Below are 27,080 nucleotides of genomic sequence, written 5' to 3'. Positions count from 1 at the left end.
AGACCATAAATACATACATCTGCAAAACGGTATGTGCATTTTTAACGTACCTGAGGTATGAGGTATGCATTTATGATACTGCCCTTAAAAACATCTGCATGTTTTCACATTTCTTTGAATGTGTGTGTGGCAATGTCGAGGAACACGTGCAACATTTAACCTTCTTCATCATTTTGTTCAGTTTACTGTCTTAACTCGTTATCATAAGAAGTTATTGAGAGAGCGACCAACCAAGTATCGAATCACATAAATCGTAGGAACGTAATCATTAAAAATGATCAATTAAAGTGAATGGTGTGTGTTTGGTGAGAGAAGTCTTATTAATTTTGTCAAAGGAAACATTCTTGAGGACAACAAAATGCAACTGAATTTTTCTTGGATTATAAAACTATGGAATCAAACAAAGGTTTGTTGTTAAAGAAAATATTTGTTGACCTTGTAATCCTTGACTGGCGTGCAGTGCCGGATTTTACCTTTTGTGCCTTTTTTCTGGTAACAGTTTTTTCATATGGAAAAGGCGGCACTGTCGATGTTCCGGAAACAATAAAATCTACAAACAAATGGTTTTTTGATTTTTTTTTGACTCGAAGACACGCACTTCAAGCATGACTGGTACCGTAAATAGAGTATTGAAACAGAACAGTGTAACAGTGTTTCATATAAAACAAAAAGTACTCTGTTTGACAGCTGTCATTGGAAACCCGTTTGCTTGACAGTCGGTGCTTAATGCTGAAAACAAACGAGGCATTGAAAACGTGTTTACATGCTTGCTAAGCGGGGCGAAAAAGAAATGTAAACCCACGGGGCGAAAGCTATCGCTTTCGCCCCTTGAATTTGACATTTCTTACTTTCGCCCTGCTTAGCAAGCATGTAATAGTACATTGAATGACAAGGGGCGAAAGTAAAAAAATTCAACCGTGTGCGAGAGTTGGAGCCCGCGCCGAAGGCAATAACACACACAAAAATTAAGATATAACTAACAAATCATTCAGTAACAAAAAGTATCAACTTTGTATGCTAATTTCAATAAGAACACTGGCGCACAGTGTTTTACAATTTTGATCAAAGTATTCTGCATAATATGAGCGGATTTTGTTGACAACTCGACTCATTTCTCTCATTTTCTGTGACGTCAGTCACTTTCGCTGTTCGTTCAGTTGCGTTCGCTCTTCGTTAAGTACTTTCTCCCCGTGGGATGCATTTTTTTACTTTCGCCCCTCATATGCGGGGCGAAAGTATCATTTTTCAATGTTGGTATCAAAAAAACACGTTTTCATGCTTCGGGGCCGAAAATGAGGGCAATTTTTCGAATTTTCTCGGGTTTCCGGCCCTCTGCATGAAAACTCACATGTGCACCTGTTTGGGACGGTTGATTTAAGGCACTTTCGCTTGTAAGCCTCACTTCGTTCGGCCTACAATCCGCGAAATTGCCTAAAATCAATCGTCCAAAACAGGTACACAAATGACTATTTCAATGCCTCGTTTGTTTTGAGCATAAAGACTTCAAGTTGAAGCGTAAAAGAAAAGATGAAATGGTTATTTGTGTACCTGTTTTGGACGATTGATTTTAGGCAATTTCGCGGATTGTAGGCCGAACGAAGTGAGGCTTACAAGCGAAAGTGCCTTAAATCAACCGTCCCAAACAGGTGCACATGTAAGTTTTCATGCAGAGGGCCGGAAACCCGAGAAAATTCGAAAAATTGCCCTCATTTTCGGCCCCGGGCATCAACTCTCGCACACGGTTGAATTTTTTTACTTTCGCCCCTTGTCATTCAATGTACTAATGGTACCTCTAGTTCTGCATGTATATACATTTGGCATAGATTTGTGTACTTATACTGTGACCTTATATTCTTGATTGACTTTAAGCTTTTAATTTTTTCTTTCCATTAAACACTTGCAGACAGACAAGACGCCAGCTTCAAATTCCATTGCTTTGCTGGACTTGAATGAGCATTGTTTGCGACATATTGGACGTTTTCTGTCAATGGAAGATGCCTATTCGTTTGGACATACCTGCACACAACTGTTTGAAATTATGTCGAAATTACGCGTACCCGTGACGATAAGGGATTCGAATGATTTCAGATATCTGACTTTTTTTAAAGCAGCAGCTAGCGATTTGACGGTGGACACGACAGCAGAGGGTCGAAAATCCACTGATCTTAATCAAAGAAAATTGTTATCAATCATGGAAACGTGTCCGAAAATCACCAATTTAAAATTATTGTCCTTAAATTCAATTATTCTGAGTAGCAAATGGTTCAACAACATTGCTCATAAATTATTACATCTGTCCTTGATAGAAGTACCTAAAATCTGTTGGCCGAAGTTTATTGAATCAATGAGAGAATGTGAAAATCTTACCAATCTCTACATTGCAGATTATGAAGAAACTTTCAGGTTTTATTCGGATGAGCTGGAAGAGCTATTTTCCATTGAATTCCCCAAATTAAAAGTTTTCTGTTTCGATGCTCTTTTCGACAGTACATTTGTACCAATAAACACATTACTCCGTCACAATAATCGATTGAAATCAATTGAAATAGCTGCACCTTTATTTGAAGTGTATCTGGATGCTTTACTATTGTGTCCAAACTTGGAAAAAGTCACACTTCATCACGAAAAATCAGTGGTGGAAGTAAATTTGATGGCAAAGTTATTGGCTCTAAATAAATTACCCGCGTTAAAGTATACATCATTGAAGTTTCCTATGCATGTTAACACAAGCCTAACACCAATGGTACAACGGATCCAATCTATAAAAGAACTGATTATAACGTGTACGCTATGTGAAAATTTCATTCAAGATATTTTTCGCTGTCCCCAAATCACATCGTTGCAATTAATTATTTTGTTACCTCTCAACACTACGTCCCTCATTTCCTTCATAAAAGATGTATTTTTATCTCGGAACGGGTTTCCGAAAGTTGTACAACGATTACGATATCATGAGCAGAGTTTAAAAAAATTAACGAAATTAGACCTATCCCACGTCATAACTATCATCGTCACAAACAATGATTTAACTGAGTTCATCAAATTCATAATAAATTGTCCAAAAATTGAATTGATCGAATTTGATCGCTGCTTTCCTATTGATCGCTTTTACAAACAACTATTGAAATACGAAAAGAATTTCGGCCACCATGCCAGAGAAAAGACATTGCATTTGACGATTGATTCCATGCAATGGATTCCTGGCTATTCCGATGGTAGACGAACTCATAACATTATCGTAGAAGACCGTCATGGTCATGAAGTCAACAAATCAATTTCTAGCATTATCTGGTGTGTTTACGAGAACATATTTCGTGAAACACCATTATTATCTCTATGCATGGCCTTTTTTGCAATTAATAATTTGATAATCAATTTAGTATAGTACTTTTAAACGTTGTATACAATTTTCGAATAAATGCTTATCAATACTTTTTTTCGTTTCGTATCATGACCTAAGTGAACACACTCCAAAAAGCAGGCAAAAGAACAAAGTTCCATGCGAAAAATTGCACGCTGAAGAAAAATTGCATCGGAGTTGCACGCTGAAAAAGAGTTACATTGGAGCTGAAAAAAAGAATTTGAAAAGAATTGCAAATCGAGTGGTTTGCTCCTCGGGGTAAGCCATAGCATCTGAACCATCTGTTCTATTGCTTGGTTCAGTGCTATGGGTAAGTCCATATCTCAGGCGATTTTGTGTTTGAAAACAAGTGATATGTTGTGTCTGCTAAGAGAGGGAAGAAGGCTTCTGCACTTCATTTAAGACCTAGGTAATGCAGACGATTTATTATTCCTCCTAAGAACTTGGCTGAATTAGGCTGCCAGAATAAAGTCAATAAATGGCAGGAAAAAAAATTTCGTGCGTCAAATAACACATGAAATTTAATAATTTTTTTCGCGCGTTTTTCCTAAGTTTTCCTTATTAGTCGGTATGCCAAGTTTCAAGTCTCTAAGACTTTCCGTCTGGGCTCCTATAGAGAGGACAAACAAACTAACAACAAGAACGTGCTGCCTCCCCTTCCGGTAGGAAAATACCATCGCACTAGTAAACATAAAACTTTAGAAGCATGGAAGCATGAACGTTTACTTGCTGAAGACGTCGAAGAATTATTTGAGACAAGATAAGTACGGTATGATATTAGCCATAGCAATATTGCTAGCATTAACACTTTGGCTCTTCGTTTTCGTGACGTTTCCATTGTTTAGATGACTTTGTTTTAATTCCAACTGTCATGTAAACGGCTGAAAAACGGCTGTAAAGTAAAACGGACGACTCACACTGTGAAAAATGTAGACGGTTGGGGCATTAATAACAAATCTGATTGAAAATATTTTTCATTGCTCTATTTTCTCTTATTTCATCTAAAATTGATCAAAGTATGCAGTAAAACTGTTTTTTGTAATCATCCACTAAAAGATGGACGGAGGGGGTGGTCAAAGTCAATAGAAATTATTAAATTTTACCTTTTTGCTGCCAGCTAGTGTCAACATTTTTTCATTTAATTTCTTGTTTAGTTTTACATTTAGAATTGGTCAGGTATGATTAAGGAAGCAGTTATTAGATGTTAACCCTTTAAGATGGGTGAAAGGGGTGGTCAAAGTCAGTAAATTTAATTGAATTTTACCTCTTTGCTGCCAGTTAGTGTCAACATTTTTTTAAATTCAATTTCTTGTTTAGTTTTACATTTAGAATTTATCGGTAGTTAACCACGACTTTCAGGCATCAACTTTTGAAATTTGAGATAGCTTATATTTCGATTTGTTAAAAATTTTGCAAATTTCCTCTCAATCAGCAAAAGTTTTTAATCAAGTGGAATTCCGAATTATCGAGAATTCTCAATTCCCAATTCCCTTAAATTCTTAATCACCGTCAAGTTTAAATCGCCTAAAATTCTTAATAACCGGGAACTCTTAACCACAGAAGATTCATAATCACCTCGATTTACAATGCACTGAGAATTCTTCACCGAGTAGACGCTGTGCACCGAGTGACGCATGGTGCACCGAGTGACGCGTTCTGCACCGAGTGACGCGTTCTGCACCGAGTGACGCGTGGTGCACCGAGGTGACGAGTGGTACACTGAGGTAGACCGATTATTATTATGTATATGGAGACAGAAGATTTAGAATAGGTCAGGTATGACTGCGGAAGGAATTATTACATGTTCACTCTCTAAGATGGGTCGGATGGAGTGGTCAAAGTCAGTAGATTTAATTAAATTTTACCTCTTTTTTGCCAGTTAGTCTTAACATTTTTTATTAAAATATTTTCATGGTCAGACTAATAATGTTTTTAATTACTACAAAATTCATTTATAAAAAAATTGCATTTCAACATCTTTCGGTACAATTCATAAAATATTTAAAATAAAAGGTTTTCGTTGAAAATTAGTAATTTAAAAGAAAAATCGATTTTGAAAAAAGATTTAAAATAATTTTGAAGTTTAAAAGAGTTTAAAAGAGTTTAAAAAAATGAAAAAAAAAATGAAAAAAATTTAAAAAAATGGAACGTAAAATATAAATCACAACTCAAGCAAGTCTAAAACATCGGACCCAAACTCTTGGTTGGGTTTCAGAAATGGTGTTCGAAGGCTGGAAATCAATGGATCAGATGAAACCAACAACCCGTGAATTAGATCCTCGTTGGTGAGGACTCTACTCATTTTTCGAGTGTGATGCTCTCGTATGTTTTTGAAATCTTTATTCCGAGATTCTGAAGCTTCCTCCGAGTAAACTCCGATTGGTAATACAAGAGAGTTGATTATATCGGCTCCATGAATAAGTACTTTGTGGACGGAAGGTGGCATTTTGTACCAATCGAAAAGCTTCACGAAAAGCTTCGCAGTGGCATTCGTATATTCACTGAATTTCTTAATATTGATGTGTTTCCCACTGCTCAGACAAGTCAAAATCCTTAAATTTAAATCAAGGAGAGAGGAAGTAGTGACGAAATGTCGATACAAGAAACACTAAAACTAGTATAACTAGAAATGAGCCATACTTTACAGAACAGAAGAAATTTGTTAAGTAGATATTGTATTTTCGGAGATATTCGACTTTGAAGGTCGAAAGAAAAGCAAATTTCAATTTTTAAGACCTTAAGGCGCACTGAGCCTTTTTTTACATAAGAACCTGGACTATATTGACTACATGCTTGGCTCAAATGCGTATAAGAAAAAGAGGTAGTTGCAGACGACAGAACTGGGTAAAGCTGAAAAAGCCAGCCAAGGTATATATGGGCGGAGGTGAGGTAATGCCATTCATTTGTGTTTCACAAAATGTTGTGCCTATCACAAAACAGATAGCCCAGGTTTCTATGTATTTCTTTGATTTTAATAAAGTAAAGAGATGGCGTTTGCATAGAACTTTCGTTTTACCGCACTTCTGATTCTATTGCATTATCTCAGCCCAGATACCTTGGAAAAAAAACGTCGGTAAAATTCTCTAACCATTTTCATTCATTCAAGCAACTCATGTTAACATAGAGACATACCTGAGACATAACGTCATCAACGTTTATATGAAACCCGATCTTTATGAATGGAATAGTGTTCGTTCGGCAAGTGAAAATTCGTGTTTACAGTTATTCGGAACAAACCTGTATTTACCATAATTATGCTTTAATATTCTGTCGACTACATCAATGGCTATAGATAGACCATAAATACATACATCTGCAAAACGGTATGTGCATTTTTAACGTACCTGAGGTATGAGGTATGCATTTATGATACTGCCCTTAAAAACATCTGCATGTTTTCACATTTCTTTGAATGTGTGTGTGGCAATGTCGAGGAACACGTGCAACATTTAACCTTCTTCATCATTTTGTTCAGTTTACTGTCTTAACTCGTTATCATAAGAAGTTATTGAGAGAGCGACCAACCAAGTATCGAATCACATAAATCGTAGGAACGTAATCATTAAAAATGATCAATTAAAGTGAATGGTGTGTGTTTGGTGAGAGAAGTCTTATTAATTTTGTCAAAGGAAACATTCGTGAGGACAACAAAATGCAACTGAATTTTTCTTGGATTATAAAACTATGGAATCAAACAAAGGTTTGTTGTTAAAGAAAATATTTGTTGACCTTGTAATCCTTGACTGGCGTGCAGTGCCGGATTTTACCTTTTGTGCCTTTTTTCTGGTAACAGTTTTTTCATATGGAAAAGGCGGCACTGTCGATGTTCCGGAAACAATAAAATCTACAAACAAATGGTTTTTTGATTTTTTTTTGACTCGAAGACACGCACTTCAAGCATGACTGGTACCGTAAATAGAGTATTGAAACAGAACAGTGTAACAGTGTTTCATATAAAACAAAAAGTACTCTGTTTGACAGCTGTCATTGGAAACCCGTTTGCTTGACAGTCGGTGCTTAATGCTGAAAACAACGAGGCATTGAAAACGTGTTTACATGCTTGCTAAGCGGGGCGAAAAAGAAATGTAAACCCACGGGGCGAAAGCTATCGCTTTCGCCCCTTGAATTTGACATTTCTTACTTTCGCCCTGCTTAGCAAGCATGTAATAGTACATTACTTTTGCCCCGAGTCGTTCATACTATTTTTTTTGATACCAACATTGAAAATTGATACGTATCGCAAACATCGCAACAAAATGTTGAAAAAAAAGGCATTTAGCCAGAAAATGCGGGGGTCCAGGGGGCGGCAGCCCCCTGGTATATGAAAAATTTAATAATTTAGCCATCACAACAATAACACACACAAAAATTAAGATATAACTAACAAATCATTCAGTAACAAAAAGTATCAACTTTGTATGCTAATTTCAATAAGAACACTGGCGCACAGTGTTTTACAATTTTGATCAAAGTATTCTGCATAATATGAGCGGATTTTGTTGACAACTCGACTCATTTCTCTCATTTTCTGTGACGTCAGTCACTTTCGCTGTTCGTTCAGTTGCGTTCGCTCTTCGTTAAGTACTTTCTCCCCGTGGGATGCATTTTTTTACGTCCCAAACAGGTGCACATGTAAGTTTTCATGCAGAGGGCCGGAAACCCGAGAAAATTCGAAAAATTGCCCTCATTTTCGGCCCCGAAGCATGAAAAGTTATTTTTTTGATACCAACATCGAAAGTTGATACTTTCGCCCTCGAAATCCGGGGCGAAAGTAAAAAAATGCAAGTTATGTGTTTTAGCGGGGAGAAAGAAAGAATACATAAAGTGAAAGTCAATATACATAATGCGAAAGTCGACTACATAATGTAATTTTCATGCTTCGGGGCGAAAATGAGGGCAATTTTTCGAATTTTCTCGGGTTTCCGGCCCTCTGCATGAAAACTCACATGTGCACCTGTTTGGGACGGTTGATTTAAGGCACTTTCGCTTGTAAGCCTCACTTCGTTCGGCCTACAATCCGCGAAATTGCCTAAAATCAATCGTCCAAAACAGGTACACAAATGACTAAGTCGACTCTTGTCAATAAGTGTACTGCGATCAAAATTGAAATAAAGCGTGCGCCAGTGCTCTTATTGAAATTTACATACGAAGTTGATACTTTTTGTTGCTGAATGATTTGTTAGTAATTTGTTAATTTTTGTGTGTGTTGTTGTTGTGATGGCTAAGTAATTAAATTTTTCATATACCAGGAGGCTGCCGCCCCCTGGACCCCCGCATTTTCTGACTAAATGCCTTCATATTTCAACATTTTGTTCTGCTGTTTGCGATACGTATCAACTTTCGATGTTGGTATCAAAAAAAATAGTATGAACGACTCGGGGCAAAAGTAAAAAAAATCAACCTGTGCGATTGAGGCCCTTGCCTTCGGCGCGGGCATCAACTCTCGCACACGGTTGAATTTTTTTACTTTCGCCCCTTGTCATTCAATGTACTAATGGTACCTCTAGTTCTGCATGTATATACATTTGGCATAGATTTGTGTACTTATACTGTGACCTTATATTCTTGATTGACTTTAAGCTTTTAATTTTTTCTTTCCATTAAACACTTGCAGACAGACAAGACGCCAGCTTCAAATTCCATTGCTTTGCTGGACTTGAATGAGCATTGTTTGCGACATATTGGACGTTTTCTGTCAATGGAAGATGCCTATTCGTTTGGACATACCTGCACACAACTGTTTGAAATTATGTCGAAATTACGCGTACCCGTGACGATAAGGGATTCGAATGATTTCAGATATCTGACTTTTTTTAAAGCAGCAGCTAGCGATTTGACGGTGGACACGACAGCAGAGGGTCGAAAATCCACTGATCTTAATCAAAGAAAATTGTTATCAATCATGGAAACGTGTCCGAAAATCACCAATTTAAAATTATTGTCCTTAAATTCAATTATTCTGAGTAGCAAATGGTTCAACAACATTGCTCATAAATTATTACATCTGTCCTTGATAGAAGTACCTAAAATCTGTTGGCCGAAGTTTATTGAATCAATGAGAGAATGTGAAAATCTTACCAATCTCTACATTGCAGATTATGAAGAAACTATCAGGTTTTATTCGGATGAGCTGGAAGAGCTATTTTCCATTGAATTCCCCAAATTAAAAGTTTTCTGTTTCGATGCTCTTTTCGACAGTACATTTGTACCAATAAACACATTACTCCGTCACAATAATCGATTGAAATCAATTGAAATAGCTGCACCTTTATTTGAAGTGTATCTGGATGCTTTACTATTGTGTCCAAACTTGGAAAAAGTCACACTTCATCACGAAAAATCAGTGGTGGAAGTAAATTTGATGGCAAAGTTATTGGCTCTAAATAAATTACCCGCGTTAAAGTATACATCATTGAAGTTTCCTATGCATGTTAACACAAGCCTAACACCAATGGTACAACGGATCCAATCTATAAAAGAACTGATTATAACGTGTACGCTATGTGAAAATTTCATTCAAGATATTTTTCGCTGTCCCCAAATCACATCGTTGCAATTAATTATTTTGTTACCTCTCAACACTACGTCCCTCATTTCCTTCATAAAAGATGTATTTTTATCTCGGAACGGGTTTCCGAAAGTTGTACAACGATTACGATATCATGAGCAGAGTTTAAAAAAATTAACGAAATTAGACCTATCCCATGTCATAAATATCATCGTCACAAACAATGATTTAACTGAGTTCATCAAATTCATAATAAATTGTCCAAAAATTGAATTGATCGAATTTGATCGCTGCTTTCCTATTGATCGCTTTTACAAACAACTATTGAAATACGAAAAGAATTTCGGCCACCATGCCAGAGAAAAGACATTGCATTTGACGATTGATTCCATGCAATGGATTCCTGGCTATTCCGATGGTAGACGAACTCATAACATTATCGTAGAAGACCGTCATGGTCATGAAGTCAACAAATCAATTTCTAGCATTATCTGGTGTGTTTACGAGAACATATTTCGTGAAACACCATTATTATCTCTATGCATGGCCTTTTTTGCAATTAATAATTTGATAATCAATTTAGTATAGTACTTTTAAACGTTGTATACAATTTTCGAATAAATGCTTATCAATACTTTTTTTCGTTTCGTATCATGACCTAAGTGAACACACTCCAAAAAGCAGGCAAAAGAACAAAGTTCCATGCGAAAAATTGCACGCTGAAGAAAAATTGCATCGGAGTTGCACGCTGAAAAAGAGTTACATTGGAGCTGAAAAAAAGAATTTGAAAAGAATTGCAAATCGAGTGGTTTGCTCCTCGGGGTAAGCCATAGCATCTGAACCATCTGTTCTATTGCTTGGTTCAGTGCTATGGGTAAGTCCATATCTCAGGCGATTTTGTGTTTGAAAACAAGTGATATGTTGTGTCTGCTAAGAGAGGGAAGAAGGCTTCTGCACTTCATTTAAGACCTAGGTAATGCAGACGATTTATTATTCCTCCTAAGAACTTGGCTGAATTAGGCTGCCAGAATAAAGTCAATAAATGGCAGGAAAAAAAATTTCGTGCGTCAAATAACACATGAAATTTAATAATTTTTTTCGCGCGTTTTTCCTAAGTTTTCCTTATTAGTCGGTATGCCAAGTTTCAAGTCTCTAAGACTTTCCGTCTGGGCTCCTATAGAGAGGACAAACAAACTAACAACAAGAACGTGCTGCCTCCCCTTCCGGTAGGAAAATACCATCGCACTAGTAAACATAAAACTTTAGAAGCATGGAAGCATGAACGTTTACTTGCTGAAGACGTCGAAGAATTACTTGAGACAAGATAAGTACGGTATGATATTAGCCATAGCAATATTGCTAGCATTAACACTTTGGCTCTTCGTTTTCGTGACGTTTCCATTGTTTAGATGACTTTGTTTTAATTCCAACTGTCATGTAAACGGCTGAAAAACGGCTGTAAAGTAAAACGGACGACTCACACTGTGAAAAATGTAGACGGTTGGGGCATTAATAACAAATCTGATTGAAAATATTTTTCATTGCTCTATTTTCTCTTATTTCATCTAAAATTGATCAAAGTATGCAGTAAAACTGTTTTTTGTAATCATCCACTAAAAGATGGACGGAGGGGGTGGTCAAAGTCAATAGAAATTATTAAATTTTACCTTTTTGCTGCCAGCTAGTGTCAACATTTTTTCATTTAATTTCTTGTTTAGTTTTACATTTAGAATTGGTCAGGTATGATTAAGGAAGCAGTTATTAGATGTTAACCCTTTAAGATGGGTGAAAGGGGTGGTCAAAGTCAGTAAATTTAATTGAATTTTACCTCTTTGCTGCCAGTTAGTGTCAACATTTTTTTAAATTCAATTTCTTGTTTAGTTTTACATTTAGAATTTATCGGTAGTTAACCACGACTTTCAGGCATCAACTTTTGAAATTTGAGATAGCTTATATTTCGATTTGTTAAAAATTTTGCAAATTTCCTCTCAATCAGCAAAAGTTTTTAATCAAGTGGAATTCCGAATTATCGAGAATTCTCAATTCCCAATTCCCTTAAATTCTTAATCACCGTCAAGTTTAAATCGCCTAAAATTCTTAATAACCGGGAACTCTTAACCACAGAAGATTCATAATCACCTCGATTTACAATGCACTGAGAATTCTTCACCGAGTAGACGCTGTGCACCGAGTGACGCATGGTGCACCGAGTGACGCGTTCTGCACCGAGTGACGCGTTCTGCACCGAGTGACGCGTGGTGCACCGAGGTGACGAGTGGTACACTGAGGTAGACCGATTATTATTATGTATATGGAGACAGAAGATTTAGAATAGGTCAGGTATGACTGCGGAAGGAATTATTACATGTTCACTCTCTAAGATGGGTCGGATGGAGTGGTCAAAGTCAGTAGATTTAATTAAATTTTACCTCTTTTTTGCCAGTTAGTCTTAACATTTTTTATTAAAATATTTTCATGGTCAGACTAATAATGTTTTTAATTACTACAAAATTCATTTATAAAAAAATTGCATTTCAACATCTTTCGGTACAATTCATAAAATATTTAAAATAAAAGGTTTTCGTTGAAAATTAGTAATTTAAAAGAAAAATCGATTTTGAAAAAAGATTTAAAATAATTTTGAAGTTTAAAAGAGTTTAAAAGAGTTTAAAAAAATGAAAAAAAAAAATGAAAAAAATTTAAAAAAATGGAACGTAAAATATAAATCACAACTCAAGCAAGTCTAAAACATCGGACCCAAACTCTTGGTTGGGTTTCAGAAATGGTGTTCGAAGGCTGGAAATCAATGGATCAGATGAAACCAACAACCCGTGAATTAGATCCTCGTTGGTGAGGACTCTACTCATTTTTCGAGTGTGATGCTCTCGTATGTTTTTGAAATCTTTATTCCGAGATTCTGAAGCTTCCTCCGAGTAAACTCCGATTGGTAATACAAGAGAGTTGATTATATCGGCTCCATGAATAAGTACTTTGTGGACGGAAGGTGGCATTTTGTACCAATCGAAAAGCTTCACGAAAAGCTTCGCAGTGGCATTCGTATATTCACTGAATTTCTTAATATTGATGTGTTTCCCACTGCTCAGACAAGTCAAAATGACTCGAAATCGATCGATCAGTGTTTCGTCCACACCAGTGATCTCAGCAGACAGTTTCGGATTTTTGAAAAATCGCCTTGCCGTGTTGCCATCGTTCGTAGTACCTGCACCCGTTTTAACAAAATCTAGTAGAAGTCCTGAAAACAATCGATTCACTGTTGTAATTAAGCTCAAATTGCTAAAAAGTGGCTTAATGACCTGTTTGCTCTTTGAAATCATCTTGAATCTTCGTTTTTCGATCTTTAACAGTACCTTTATCGGGTCCTCTGGCATCTGTACGCGCAATTTCCAATCGGTATGCGATATGGAGAACACATTCCATGAATCGTATCCAACAATGTAGTGTGGAGAGTCCGAATTGAAAATGATTTTCGTTGATGCCGAGCTTTTTCAATCCCTCCAATCCATTCATTTGAGTAGGTTTCGACCCACAAATATTACAGTTGCTGGAGCTTGTTTCGGTTAAATGATCCACTACCTTCCCATCAACCATCGTTAATTCGAGTTTGTGTGTGGCACTGTAATTTTTTCCATTTACTAATAGTGCACTCGGCTCGAGCAAATCGATCTGATTTTTTATGAAATTCCACAGTTCAATGTTTCTTTCTTTTGTTTCTTTCTCGAATTCGAAAGAAATTGGTCGACAGTATCGTGTTGATGAAGGTGCCGGATTGAGCCATATCACAGTCGGACCTGATTTCACTTGTAATGGGACAAGTGATGTCATCAAAACGGATTTGTCACTGGAGTCAGCACGACGGAAAAGTTGCTTGTATGTACTTTGTCCAGAAGCTCCATCATAGCCCCATTTGTAACGGACTTCTAAATCCAGACAATCCGCATTGTGTGGCTCTTGAATCGATTGCATCAATCTGTCGAGAAACAGAACTTTGTGAGCAAAACTCAAAATAATACACAAGAAACTTAACTCGAGAAATGACCACAGATAATTTGTAAACGAAACTTAAGTTTCTCACGTAAATTAGAACAGAATGCAAAACGAAAATAGAGTGACCGAAATTATTTGATTTTGTAAAAATTAAATAAATTACAATAAATTTCCACTTAAATATTGTGTTCCGAAGGTTTCACTTATAATTGAAGTCAAACGTGAATGGAAAAGCTTCAAGCTTTTAATACGAAAATCCTGGAAAACTGTTGGTTTGCATTTAGGAGATACAACAAAGTATTAATGTTCAATGCCAAATGTTAATAAAAATGTGAAAGTTAATTTACTGTCAAAACAATCAATTATAAGACTTGATTTCCACTTACCAAAGAAGTACTCCGTGTAAGAGGCAAGTTTTTTCAACTTTTGTTTTGTTTACTTGACAGCTCGCTCTCTTACGGCTCTCTAACGGAGTACGTTTTGTTGAGTGGAAACCATACTTAATAATAAAAGCCTAAATGAAGCAATTATTCTAAATACGTGTTAACTTTGAAATTCCGCTTAAATATAGAAATTGAGTGGAAATTTCGGAGAAAATTTAAGTGGAAATTTGAAAGAAAATCTAAGTGGAAATTTCTACTGATAATATAAACATTAACTACGAAACGAAAATAAGTGAAAATCAAAAGCGAATGCAGTTCGTATGGCTGCAATATGTATACTTGTTTTGTTTTCGTCTGGTATATAAACGAGTGCTAACTAACAAAAACTTTCATTTATACACGTACCTTGCAGACGTGTGGTCCAAAAGGCCTTGTAGATCAATATTTACACCAGTGTCCGTTACGGTTATAGAATCCTTCGTTGGGTAGCACAGTTTTTTCGCCTCTAGAACTTTGTAGTATGGCGGATATATATTTGCGTTTCTGGCTTTTGCTTGCTGTTGGATTATACTGTACTGATGAGTTGACAATTGTGTGTCCATCATGAGTGCCAAAGCTTCATTAGCAGTGTACGGTAGAATTTCAACACCATCATCTAACATGGCGAGAATTTTAGCTTTTCGGTTCGGGCTCGCTGATCTCAGTTTTTTGACGATTTTAGCTTCATTCGACATATCAATACTTTGCAAATAGCTTAGATACATGGCACTCAATTGATTTTCGCCCATTTCACCGCTCATTTTTACGCATCTTCGTCTTTTTGTTCGTCTTGAACATTGATCGAACGGTTTCAGATTAGAAACGTTCGATTTTTTCACGCTTTTGACTACGCGTCGACGTTTACGGGATCTGTATTCGGCTGCAACGATTCTACGTTTCTTGATATGAGCATTCAGAATTTGGTTAGCTTCCGGAGCTGTAACCGGTTCTTCTTCACAAACATTGCCAGTACTGTCGACATTCGTTTCATTGTCAGCACAGGTACTATCGACGACATCGACAGCCGTTGCCGATTGACTTTGATCCACATTTGACACAGCACAATCAAAAATCAATTCCCGTTCGAGCCAGTTTTTGTTCTTCGACACAAAAAGGTCGTGCTTGAAATGACATTGTTTTTTGTATTTCAAGTCATGCGAAGTTACAAAACGATCAACCTTTTGTTTCGCGATGAGATTAAACCTTAGAGTAATTATAACTAGAGAGGAAACTTCGAACAAAATTACGTAAAATATGTGGTCCCAACATCAAATACGAAATGTTTGGTAGTATGTGTTTGCCCTCTTAATTAAGAGGGCAAATTTCGGCGCATAAAATTTGAATTAAGTTACCAATCATTTTTTTTTTTACTTTTTTCTTGCGAAAAATCTATACAAAAATAAGTGATAGCTGGACTGTCATTTTCTGTGATTAAGAACAATGGCGTTTAACTTAAATTACGATCCCCCAATATCTCAAATTCGCTTGGAAATTTGGTATACAAGACAAGTAAACAGATTCTGTCGGAATTTTTCATTATTTTTTAACAAAAGTCATTTTTGCATAGATAGTTCACTGTCCCTCGAATAAAGTTGTTTTTATAAACAATTGACGGATATAGTTGAATTAAATTATTTATTCTGAAGATCCGACCTATTTGCTAGAGTAAAGACAAACATTGAGACAAAACGCAACCACATCCAACACGTGGATCTGTGATTAATTCTATTGATGTCACTTTCCATTAAGTGATTTTCATATACTCTGGTGTGTTTGTAACATAACACTGCTGATTGTTTAATTGAAGAATTATTTCTTTCCATTTTTTTTCAATCGGTTTGATCAGACGGAAAACTATGTCAAAAAAAAGCTGAGGAGACAACATGCAAGAATGAGGTTATGTGCACATCAATTACTAAAAAAAACTATGTTTTCTGCTTCGCAGTACTTCGGGACATACACCCTTTGATAGAACAGGAGTAGACCATCACAATTTTATTTATTTTTTGTTAGTTTCACCGGTGAAATTTAAAAATAAATAACATTCAACGCATAAGACTGTTTAGATAAACAACGTCAATAAATATTTTGACAGAAATCTCAAATGTGAGTGTGTTGGTAGAAGCTCTACGTAAATCATTACGTAAATGTATCTTATACACATTGATGTCGGGACCGCTTTTCGTAGTGCGAATTTCCTCTCTAGGTATAATTACTCTAAGGATTAAACTGACTTTCACTAAAATCGAAACTGTCTTTAATAACGTCCTTCAAACTATTTCCTTCGATAAGACATTGACTCAAAATGGAATATCTAATTCTCAATTGAGCCATTAAAAGAAAAGTAAAAATAAATTTGGATACGAAACGAAAGCCTGGAAAATTTTGGCGCAACTGGTGTTTGTTACACAAGTTGTCATTGAGATGACCTCGCACATGCAAGAATTTAACTTCTGCCATTCTAGATTCGATATCAATATATTGATAGAAATCTGGCAATTCTTGTTGTGGTAAAAACAGATTCTCGCACATGTATGTCGAATCGGCAAAGCGATGAAAAAAATGTATTTCTTTCCTATTCTAGATTCAATATTAACTTATTAATAAAAATCTATAGCTTTTTGCATTGGAGTGAACAATTTTAATTTCAGTTTGAGAAACAAAAAACTGATTTTTTTAAGTGAAGCAGTATCATATATAGGTAAAATAGCTAACATAGATGTGGAATCTTCGCTACCAATTTAGTTTGTGTAGCTTTTTACAGGATGAAATGATAACCAAAAACTATGACACATCATTTATAGAATGTTGAACCTTTTTTTTACGTGCTCATTGGAAATACTTTTCAACTGTTGAAAATTAAAATAAATGTTTGTACACAAATGTCCAAAAGTGGAAAGTTCATGAAAATCACGAAAGCTTTCAAAAAACATAAAAATTTACGAAAAGTAGTAAAAATGTAATTCTTAAACTAGACTCTGACCCAAGTTCTGTGGGGAAAGCTCTTCGCTGTAAATAAAAATAGTATGTTACAGTGATCATCCACATTAATTCTCAAAATGTGTGAAACATTAACTATTTTTTTATAAATATTGGATTTTTTCTATTGTAGGAAAATCTGAATCCAAAAACCTTAAACAACCTTAAATAAACTTATAATTGTCTATCCCATAATAACTAAAAATAATACCCTAAATCAGTATTTGGCGTCTTGTTGCCCATATAAGTTATCATTGAACCCTTCCACATATTTGTAAAATTCAGTATATGACTGTCCACATTAAATTCTCATAATTTTACAGAACTCAGTAGATTTTTTTTCAGGAATTTATTACTAGGCCCCACCTCTTGGGTGGGTCGGGTCCCTTGACTGACTTGAAGAAATGTTAATTATTAAAATCTGTAATTAAGATATTCTTTTATACATTGGTATTTACGAGTAGAAACACTTAACCCGATTTTGGGCTACTGACTTCAGTTTAGAAACATGTAGTTGACAAATAAATCAAAAGCAAAGTGTGGGAAGTGGCTATTCCGTTCTTAAAGCAAATCGTGTTCAAAAATCATTCATTATTTATTGTATTAACAATGTAATGACAAATTCAATGTGAAAATCATTTTTTTATCTCTTGTTCGTACCAAGTCATCATGTCTTGTGCAATTTTGATATCTGGACTTGGTATGAACAAGGTATTTTGTGCGATAGTAATGGTTTTCGATCCATTATATTCATTGAGAATACCATTGTGGATGAGCACAGGTGTCCCTTCAGATTCAAAATCGTTGTATGCAGTGCCCCACAAAGTCAAGAGAATGCATTGCTTTGAGTAGTCAGTGATGGTCAAGTCGCGCTTGATCTTGTTTTGACCGACAGATTGAGATCCCCAATTACGCGCAATGATTCCAATAAAATCTAAATGAAATTAGGGACAGGTTAATTCCACACTATTTTCAAATTATTTTTATAATAACTTACCACATCTGGAGCTTTTCTCAAACAATTTGATCTCTTCTATCTTTGAGAAATTAAATCGTAATTGCGATACGGACGAGTCATCAATTTTCTCAATTTTTGATGCACTCAGCAAGCAAATGTATAGACCACATCCAACAAATAATGGGAAATCTTTGGATTCATTTTTGACATTGAAGTTGGTGAGTCTATATGCTTTGTTGAACTGTAGATATATAGAAAGAAAATTGCATTTTAGAAACAGTACATAATCTGGCTAGTTGTACTCTTATATAGCGAATTATGTGACGAATGAACAAGTGACGAAATTCGAAGTATTCTGTAAATAGTGATTTTGGTAGAAGAAAATGTGTTGTAATATCGGAAATTGTGTCTACGAATGACTACAGCTGTACTAAGATAATAATTTCAGCCAATGAAGCTAGTTATAGCGGTTAGTGTGAACCAACATCAAAAATGACCGATCGAAATGACTTGTAAGTTCAATATTGTGAATACAGTGGTACCTTTCATATAGCGTTCAACAAACAACAAAACAGTCTTTTACTTGCCACCCGAAGATGGCATCTCATCTAAGTGTTCTTGCAACCTTCGGGTGGCAAGTAAAAGACTGTTTTGTTGAATGAAATGGTCAACTTTGCGGTAATTTTTGATGAATACCATTCGTTTGTTAAAAGTTAAGGTAGAAAATCTCACCTCAACAACATCGAAGAACGTTTCCGTTTGCTGAGGAAATACAGTGACCTGAACTTCTTGATCTCCATCCATCGCATGGAAGACGAACATGTCTCCATTTTTAGTGGGGCGTTTTTCTGATTTAAATGACACTCGGAATGTTACTGGACGGTTGTTGCTATTAAAATATTTCCTTAAAGATTTTTGATCGAAAGAAGTAGTAGTTACGTACCTCACGCCTACCGATAACTCAGACAATTGAATTGGTGATTTTTCACTTGTCTCTTCAGACTTATTCCAGACATTGTAATCGTATTTGCTGCAACTTGATGTTGGCGTTTCCGGTGGTGTAATTGGTTGGTTGTTCCACGGATCAAATTTTACTTTCTTATTTTCGTTTTGATTGTTATTATCTTGATAAAGAACACAAGTCGGTCTTCAATCGTTTATTTATTATTCGCAATATTCAAAAAGTACCTGGCTTGCGTTTCGGCGGCATCTTTAGATTTTTTACGAGAAGCAAAAATTAAATATTTTTCTTTGAAAGGAAGAAAATTGAATGACTTTCTTGAAAGGCTTGCTAAGAGAAGAATGAATGAATTTCAATTCTATGCTCACTAAGAAAATTTAGACGAGTAAAGTTTTTTATGTGATAGGTGAAAAACGTAGTCTCACGTCACAATAGATATGAGACTACTTATTTCGAACCTTTGAAACTTTCGTTTTTCACTAGGGATGTCACTGAAAGAATAGAAAACTCTCGGGTCAGTCAAACATCAGGGATGTCACTGAAAGAATAGAAAACTCTCGGGTCAGTCAAACATTTATCATTTTTTCTTTTTGAAATTATTGTGAGCAAGCATTTTCCTTATGTGACTTGTGGATTTCGTAGGGATTACGTCTCACTGTACTAGTAGATTACATTGTATGCTACGGAAGTAAATCAATAATGAAACAAAAGGTTAGTTTTATACTTCGCCTTCGGTTCAGATGTATACAACACTACTTGTATAGTGAGTTTTTTAAGTACCAGTCTCGAGTGAAAAAAATTTTGAAGTGAGATATCTCAAAAGCTAAATCTGTCGAAATCAGATATCTTAAGTCTCATAATCTATTGTTCTTCTAGACTCAATGAGACTTGAGATATCTGATTTCGACAGATTAGACATTTGTGAGACCTTATTTTTACTTGGGACAAATTTGTTTCCGATTGCAGCATTCAACATATTCTGAAAAATGAGGAATAAGTAACGAAAGAATTATGGTAAGGTTTGATTTGAGTTTGTGCTGCATGGCAATTGCAATGTTGATCAATTTTTCAATATTTATGAGAGTGGGTTTATCGTTATTATGAATAAAGTCCTGGTCAATAAACATTATTAAAAGGACAATAAGCGCAACAATTTTCACAGTAGTTTTCCAAAGAATTCCAATTTGTATACTGTCCACATTGAGGCTACTTGACATTACTGTGGACACTTGGGTAAAAGTCGACAATTTTGATGATATTTATACTGTTTAACAAAAAAGCCAAATTTGTGTCTTTGCAATTAGCCAATATTTATTAATTCGTTTTTAAATGTTTGTATTCATCGCTTTTTATAAAATGGTTGTCTTTTATGTCCATGTCCATTAGTTCGGTCTCCGTGAATCGAATTCCGAATTTCATTGCTTTTCGCCTGCACGTCTTTATCGACGTGCTTCACTTCTGATTTGTAAAATCGTCCATCTGATTGAGAAGAAATTTTTGTTCAACGATGTTCAGAGGAGTGGAGAAAATTTGAAATTTTTTTGCAGAAGAGCTATAATAGTTAGGTGCATTGCCGTAACGAAATGATGATTAAGACACAATTACAGATCGTCGTTAATCTTAAGGAAAAACTTATGAAAAAAAGACACGAAATTGTCACTCTCAACATGTTTGTCATATTTGAAAAGCGAAAGGAATATGATGGCACATTCTAAAGAACGGAAATTCGAAAAAGTTTCTGCACACAATTAGGAAATTAAAATACCTTCTTCAGATATGGCATTTTCTTCAACTGCGGTATCCGTCAAATTGTAAAAATTTCGTTTCAATTGATCGTATTTCTTCGACAACAGTAAATATTCTTTGAGGGCGATATTTCGTCGTTCACCAGTTTCCGCAATTATTGTCTTTCGTTCTTCGTATCCTTGTTCGTACCAATTTGTAGGTTCGTCCATGGATTTCTTAGCAAGATCCTCTTCACTTCAATTAAATTAAAACAAATTCAACTAATGTACAAGACTACACACTTTTATGTAATATTGCTGTACTTACGACATAATGCTTTGAATTAAATGTAGATTTTCAATCAATTCTCAGTTTTTCTGCTGACTGAACGCTTAAGTATTTTTAAAATGACGAAAAGAAAATTCAAAGGCAACTAATTGTTTTTAGGGGGTCTTACTAGAATATAATAGAATTATACGAAAATCAATTACATTTGATCTTTAGTTTCCAAGTAGCATTTTTTCCTATGGAAAATCGTTAGTTGATCTTGTGAAATAGATTTTGATTTTTCGAATTTTTAATCTGAATTGAACCTTTGAAAAATTGTACATTAGATCGTTTACGTAAATAGCATTGATAAGCACTAGAACAGATATTTTTAATGGACAATTGTCTCGCTACAACGCACTTCAAGCAAAAGTACAAGGATTGACAGGTGACAAATGGAGGAGTTTTTTGTATAGATTTAATATTTTATAAGGTGAGAGTTTGGTGCGATGATCAGCATCGCGGAATTTTAAAATCCCATACAAATTTTATTTCTAACAGTGCACAGTCCTGTTTCAGAACTTTGTTTATGGTATCGCATATGCTTGTAGTGCGTTGCTATCTTGTAAAGTAAACTAGAACGCAAGCAATGCAGTGGATATCCTAAAATAAATTTACATAACAATTTTAACTACTGAGGCACCCCCTGAAAATTTACATATAAAACGATACTGTTTGGCAATCTTTTTTTTGTTGACATTAGTTAAAATATTAAAGATATTTAATTTCAAACTTTGATTTTGTGTGATCATTTAACTTATTAAGTCGTTGAATCTCTGCTTTTTGTTCTCGTGTTGGTGGAATTTGAATGTTTGAAAGAGGAAAATCTCTACAAATAGCTAGGTCATCCATTACTTTTACGCGAGTTAGTGGTACGTATGATGTAGCTATTTCCCTGGGAAATGGTGGTGGGGGAAAGTTTAAATCAACCACAACTTTCTTTATGGTTTGACCCTGACTTTTATGTGAAGTAACACCAAAATATGGTACTATAGGAAACTGCTTTCTTTTTACCTTTACAATTGGTGCTCTCATACATCTTTTTCTTAAAGGAACTGGTAACATTTTTGAAATGTCAACACTAAATTCTTGTTCCTCTAATGGAATCGGTACTATTTTCGGTGGTAAGTTTTCTAAGTTTGGAAGATTGTCTGTATTATTAAATTCTATCAATGCAAATACTGGTTTATGAATGTAGACAGAATTTTCTGGAAATATTTTCGTATTAACATTTTCATTATTTTCTGAATCTAGATCGTCATAAATTAATTGTTTGAAAATTCCGACTGCCCCATTGCTTACTCCTAGTTCTGTATATAAGCTTCTTGTTAACGTGACATACATGTTTTCTACTAAAGGTAAATAGCCAGGTAGATTTTGAGTTTTGTTATCATCTAAAGATAAAATGTACTGTGCAATTTCTTTATTTTTCTTTGAATTAACAGAAAATTTGTCATTTGCAACACAAACTATCAGTGGAGTTTTATTATCCTTTGCTAATTTTTCAGCTGCTTTATTGTTTATACGAGTCCTTAAGTCATTTCTAAATACTATTATAGGTGCATTATTCCAGGGTGACTCGTTCAGTGATTTTACTTCATTGTCAATTCTAACAATACGTTTTTTTAATTCATTATGGTCATCTTTATTGGCATTCCCCTCTCGGATTCTATTTTGAATATCTAATAAAACTTTGTCGGTTGTTCTCATTTGCTCTTTCAATATGACAACTTCATTTATTTGTAACCATAATGCTCTTCCAACTTTTTTTCTAATTAGTGAATTATTCACTTTTGGTAGTTTTATGACTTGTCGTTTATCTTTCTTCGCTTGAATATTTCTTCTTTTTGTTTTATTGTGTGTTCCTCTTCTAGTTGTATTATTTTATCTTCTTCTGTTAGATTTTCGATAAAAATTTCTTTTTTATTTTTTAATTCATATCCTTGTTTCAGAATGTCTGCGTAAACCGGTAGATCCATTACTGGTTTATATTGTAATAAATCACCAAAAAAAACTATATTTTTACCACCAAAAGGTAATGTTGCATCTGCCCAATCTTCCTTTGCTATACTCATCAAACGACTTAATTTAGCTAACGTGTCTAATCCTATCATAGAAACTTCATCAAGGAAAACGTATTTTATATGTTTCCATTCCATTTCTATGTTCGATTTTTTAGTTTGAGATATTTTTGTTAGTTGTCGACAGTGTAAAAATGACTGCATTGTTAAACCGTCGATACCCATTACGTTAGCTGCCGCAGAAGTTGGCGCTAATTTCCTAAGAATTGACAATCGATCAGTCATTTTGAAGTATTCAGTTAATGCTTTGGTCAAGTGAGATTTTCCTGTACCAGCTGAAGCAGGAATACACATTATAAGTTGGTCTTGCCTATTTGCATCATTATTGAAAGAACATTTTCGTCTAAATGATCAGTTATGATTATAAAAGCTCGACGTTGTTCTTCATTTAAACTGTAATTTTTTATAATTAAATCTTGTGTGGTAACATTAAAAGAACGAACAGCGACTTCAGGAATTTTATTGCTGTCATCACCGAATGATTGATCAAAATGAAAACTGTTAGAATCATTAGTTTCATCTGAAGTACCATAAAGTATTGCCTTTCTACGTTTTTCTTTTTCCAATTTTAATGATAGTTGCCATTTAATATTTTTTTGATGTAAATCATGTGTGGCACATATTAATGGCTTTAAGTTGAATTTTGCACTTCTTGAGCGAGTTTGATTTGCAGTGTTTTTAATTATTTCATCAGGTTCACAGTTAAAAATAAAATTTTTATTTTCATCTATTATAAATCTATTAGTTTTTGACAGAGCTTCTATTGTCGAATTGATGTATTCACAATCTTTTTTATTATAAATATCATTTGGTTCTTCACACATATCAAGAAGATTTGATAATTCCTCGTCTATTTCTTCGTCAGATTCAGATTCTCCGTCTAATCGAGTATAGAATGGTGGCTCTGCATTTACTTCTTCCAACTGCTCTATTAACTGGATTAAATGTTCATTTTTTTCTTCTTTGCACTCATGTAAAAGTTCTATATTATCAATGATATTTTTGTGGGAAAGATATTTTCTTTCTCTTTCCATGACTCTAACCAACTTTCATTAGGAGAGCAAAGATGTGTATATGTTCTCCAAGGAAAAAATAATGTTAGAATAGATCTACAATATCTTTCTTGAGTAACTTCTCGATTTTTTCGAGGAATTTGTGGTCCTACTAGCACTGGTATTACTGTTTTAACACGCTGTACTAATATATGTGTAGATGTCTGTGGATGACATTCATCGAAAAGATATCTTTTTTGTGCTGGCCTGCCTTTTGTTTTTTGTGGCACATCGTCTATGTCTATATCTAAGTTCATTTCCTTAAACATTTCTTGTTGTTCTTGCTCTTTTAAAAGTTTTTCATCTGATTTATCTTTTTTTTTCTTTTTATATTTTGAAACAAATTCATATAAACATATATCATTTAATTCTGTTGGTCTGAGTTCATAGTCAACTCTCTGGTTAATTAGAACGAAATTTGTCTTGTCAGCGTTCAGTTCTAATTCGAATTGTTCCTCATTTTTTTCTAAATTTATGTCTTCTTCCAATGGAACGTCGTTTTCATCTAGTTCTATTATCGATTCCCTATTTTCTTCAGTTAAATCATTGTTTCAATTTGATTTACTCTATCTAGGCCGGTTTGTATATAACGTTCTATTCCAATAAGAAAGATATTTTGAAAGGTTTGATTTGTAAAATGATCTTGATAATTCATTAAATAACTAGCTACTTTGAACACCCAGATAATTCAATTTTTACTAGCTATCGTGTTATAACATTTAAAATTAGTTTTCTGGAAACGTTCTAGTATGTCTATATTTTGATCTGAATTATTAGACGATTGTTCTTCAAATGTATTTACAGCTTTATGTATTAATGAGAATATATCATAAAAAGACAGATTACTTTTAGTAACATAATCTGTAATATAATAGCATAATGCTTTTGCATCTTTACCGCTGAAAATATATTTTATATCCATGTTACATCGACATGCCGAAATAATAGTCTCGTTATAATTATTTAGCCATTCATTTGTTCGCTTCATTTTCAATTCTCCAGTATCTGGATCTATTGATGATTTTTCTACTTTTGCTCGTGGGAATCGCATTCTACAAGTTGTTTTTTTATCTGTTAATTTGGCATATTTGTAGCAGGTTGCATTGTGACGATGAATATTAGTTTCAGTGACTAAATTAATTAAGTCTTGCGGCAAATTTTTGTTCATAGTTTTAAATCGCGCGGATGAGGTGTAAAAATGCAGGCAGCTGGTAGATCCCCTTTTAAGTACTTCCAATTTTGATAAGGGATTTGGTTTTTTCAGATTTGGAAGTATTATCAGACATATCATTAGACAGATTTTCATAATCAGATTCAGAGTTGACCATAATATCATCATATTCGTCGATATGGTCTCCAATCGTCTCTTTAACAATATTTCCAAGTATTTTATTAAATTTTTTCGAAATTCTGGGTCTGCTATCTTTTCCATCATATCTTTTGGTCTTAGCTTATGTAAGAGCCAAAGGAGCATGTGTACATGAAGGCTTCCCCTTCTTGACTTTCTACAGGTCCAAAGTACGAATCCATTGGTCAAGAACGCCGCCCATAATCAATGCAGATATTATATTTTCAATTAAGTAATTAAAAAAAGTTGCTGTTGATACTGGGTGTGATGCAGTTATTTGCGATCTAACATATCCAGATGGAAATTTATTAAAACATTTTCAAAGTCAATGTCTACACCACAAATATAGAGTGATATGGGATTGCAGGTGTCTGCAGGGTTTATTGTTAAAAAAATATGAGGTAGGCCTTGTTATATATCAATTGAATGTAAATTGACTCGTAATTTTGAGCGTGCTTGAACGCTTCCTTGTACATTTCCACCTACAGCCTTTACTTGTTTTACTAGCCTATTTACATCTGGATTTACTTTGAAAGTAGTATTTTTGTTTTTCTCTGAAATTATTTTAGTGCTTCTCTACATCAGTTGATTTTACATTGGATATTTGTTGCGCGTAAGATTGTGAATATGGTTGATTCATCATGAGTTTTGCAGTATAACATGCATTACGGCGTTGTAATATATTAAAAACAACAAAAATAAAACTGTGGTGCCGCTCAAATCTCTTATCTTGATAGCTGAGTAAATACTGTATGTGCATTTTATAAGAGGTTTTGTTTTTTCTATCTGGATTATCTGGCCCTCCTAATCCGTAGGGAAACAAAGTTGGAAACAATCCTAACAGTAATAAATGGTTATCATATTGGTTAACGAGCTTTTCACTGCGAGGAATCATATAGTAGGTATTGTCTGTCGTGTTAACTTGTTTTTCTGGAAAAGTATTATTCAAAATATGATCTTGAATATCTCCAGTCGATGTGTCTATACCATCAACATCAATTAGAGCGCTACTACTTAATGAAATCAATGTTTCTCCAATCTCATCAGTTTCATTAGAATCTGATTCATGATTTATTGTATTAAATTTAGAGTCATTCATAGATTCAGTGTTATCTAATTTAATAACAATTTTAACTACTGAGGCACCCCTGAAAATACATATAAAAACGATACTGTTTGGCAATCTTTTTTTTGTTGAAACATTAGTTAAATATTAAAGATATTTAATTTCAGAACTTTGATTTCTTGTGGTGAGTATATTAATTCATTTAAAGTCGTATGAATTCTGTACTTTTTGTTCTCGTCGGTTGGTGGAATTTGAATGATTAGAAGCAGGAAGAATTCTACAACATA

The 27,080-nt window shown here is 34.5% G+C and overlaps 3 protein-coding genes across 4 annotated transcripts; 1 reads left to right on the top strand and 2 right to left on the bottom strand.

Moving 5' to 3' along the window:
* The first annotated feature begins 346 nt into the window (after positions 1 to 346).
* Positions 347 to 3,385, top strand: LOC119066025. Its single transcript, XM_037168243.1, has 2 exons — positions 347 to 406; positions 1,904 to 3,385. The coding sequence occupies exons 1-2, from the start codon at positions 359 to 361 to the stop codon at positions 3,383 to 3,385; spliced, it is 1,530 nt and encodes a 509-aa protein (XP_037024138.1). The 5' UTR covers positions 347 to 358.
* A 9,210-nt stretch (positions 3,386 to 12,595) lies between these two features.
* Positions 12,596 to 16,828, bottom strand: LOC119066024. The gene is made up of 4 exons (XM_037168241.1): positions 16,733 to 16,828; positions 14,663 to 15,417; positions 13,184 to 13,857; positions 12,596 to 13,122 (listed from the first exon to the last, which is right to left on the bottom strand). Exons 1-4 carry the CDS (start codon positions 16,826 to 16,828, stop codon positions 12,596 to 12,598), a joined length of 2,052 nt encoding a protein of 683 aa, XP_037024136.1.
* Positions 16,829 to 17,845: 1,017 nt separating this feature from the next.
* On the bottom strand, positions 17,846 to 21,633 carry LOC119066974 (replication protein A 70 kDa DNA-binding subunit-like). Of its 2 annotated transcripts, XM_037169707.1 has the most exons (5): positions 19,422 to 21,633; positions 19,177 to 19,357; positions 18,966 to 19,122; positions 18,273 to 18,474; positions 17,846 to 18,209 (listed from the first exon to the last, which is right to left on the bottom strand). In XM_037169707.1, exons 1-5 carry the CDS (start codon positions 19,441 to 19,443, stop codon positions 17,911 to 17,913), a joined length of 861 nt encoding a protein of 286 aa, XP_037025602.1. In that variant the 5' UTR covers positions 19,444 to 21,633; the 3' UTR covers positions 17,846 to 17,910. The 2 variants fall into 2 exon arrangements, with proteins under 2 accessions (XP_037025602.1, XP_037025600.1); XM_037169705.1 differs by having other exon boundaries at positions 18,966 to 19,357.
* Between the last annotated feature and the right edge of the window lie 5,447 nt (positions 21,634 to 27,080).

Source organism: Bradysia coprophila, chromosome IV (assembly GCF_014529535.1).
Source record: "Bradysia coprophila strain Holo2 chromosome IV, BU_Bcop_v1, whole genome shotgun sequence".
Classification (NCBI taxonomy): domain Eukaryota; kingdom Metazoa; phylum Arthropoda; class Insecta; order Diptera; family Sciaridae; genus Bradysia; species Bradysia coprophila.
This window is presented reverse-complemented; position numbering and strand designations above follow the sequence as displayed.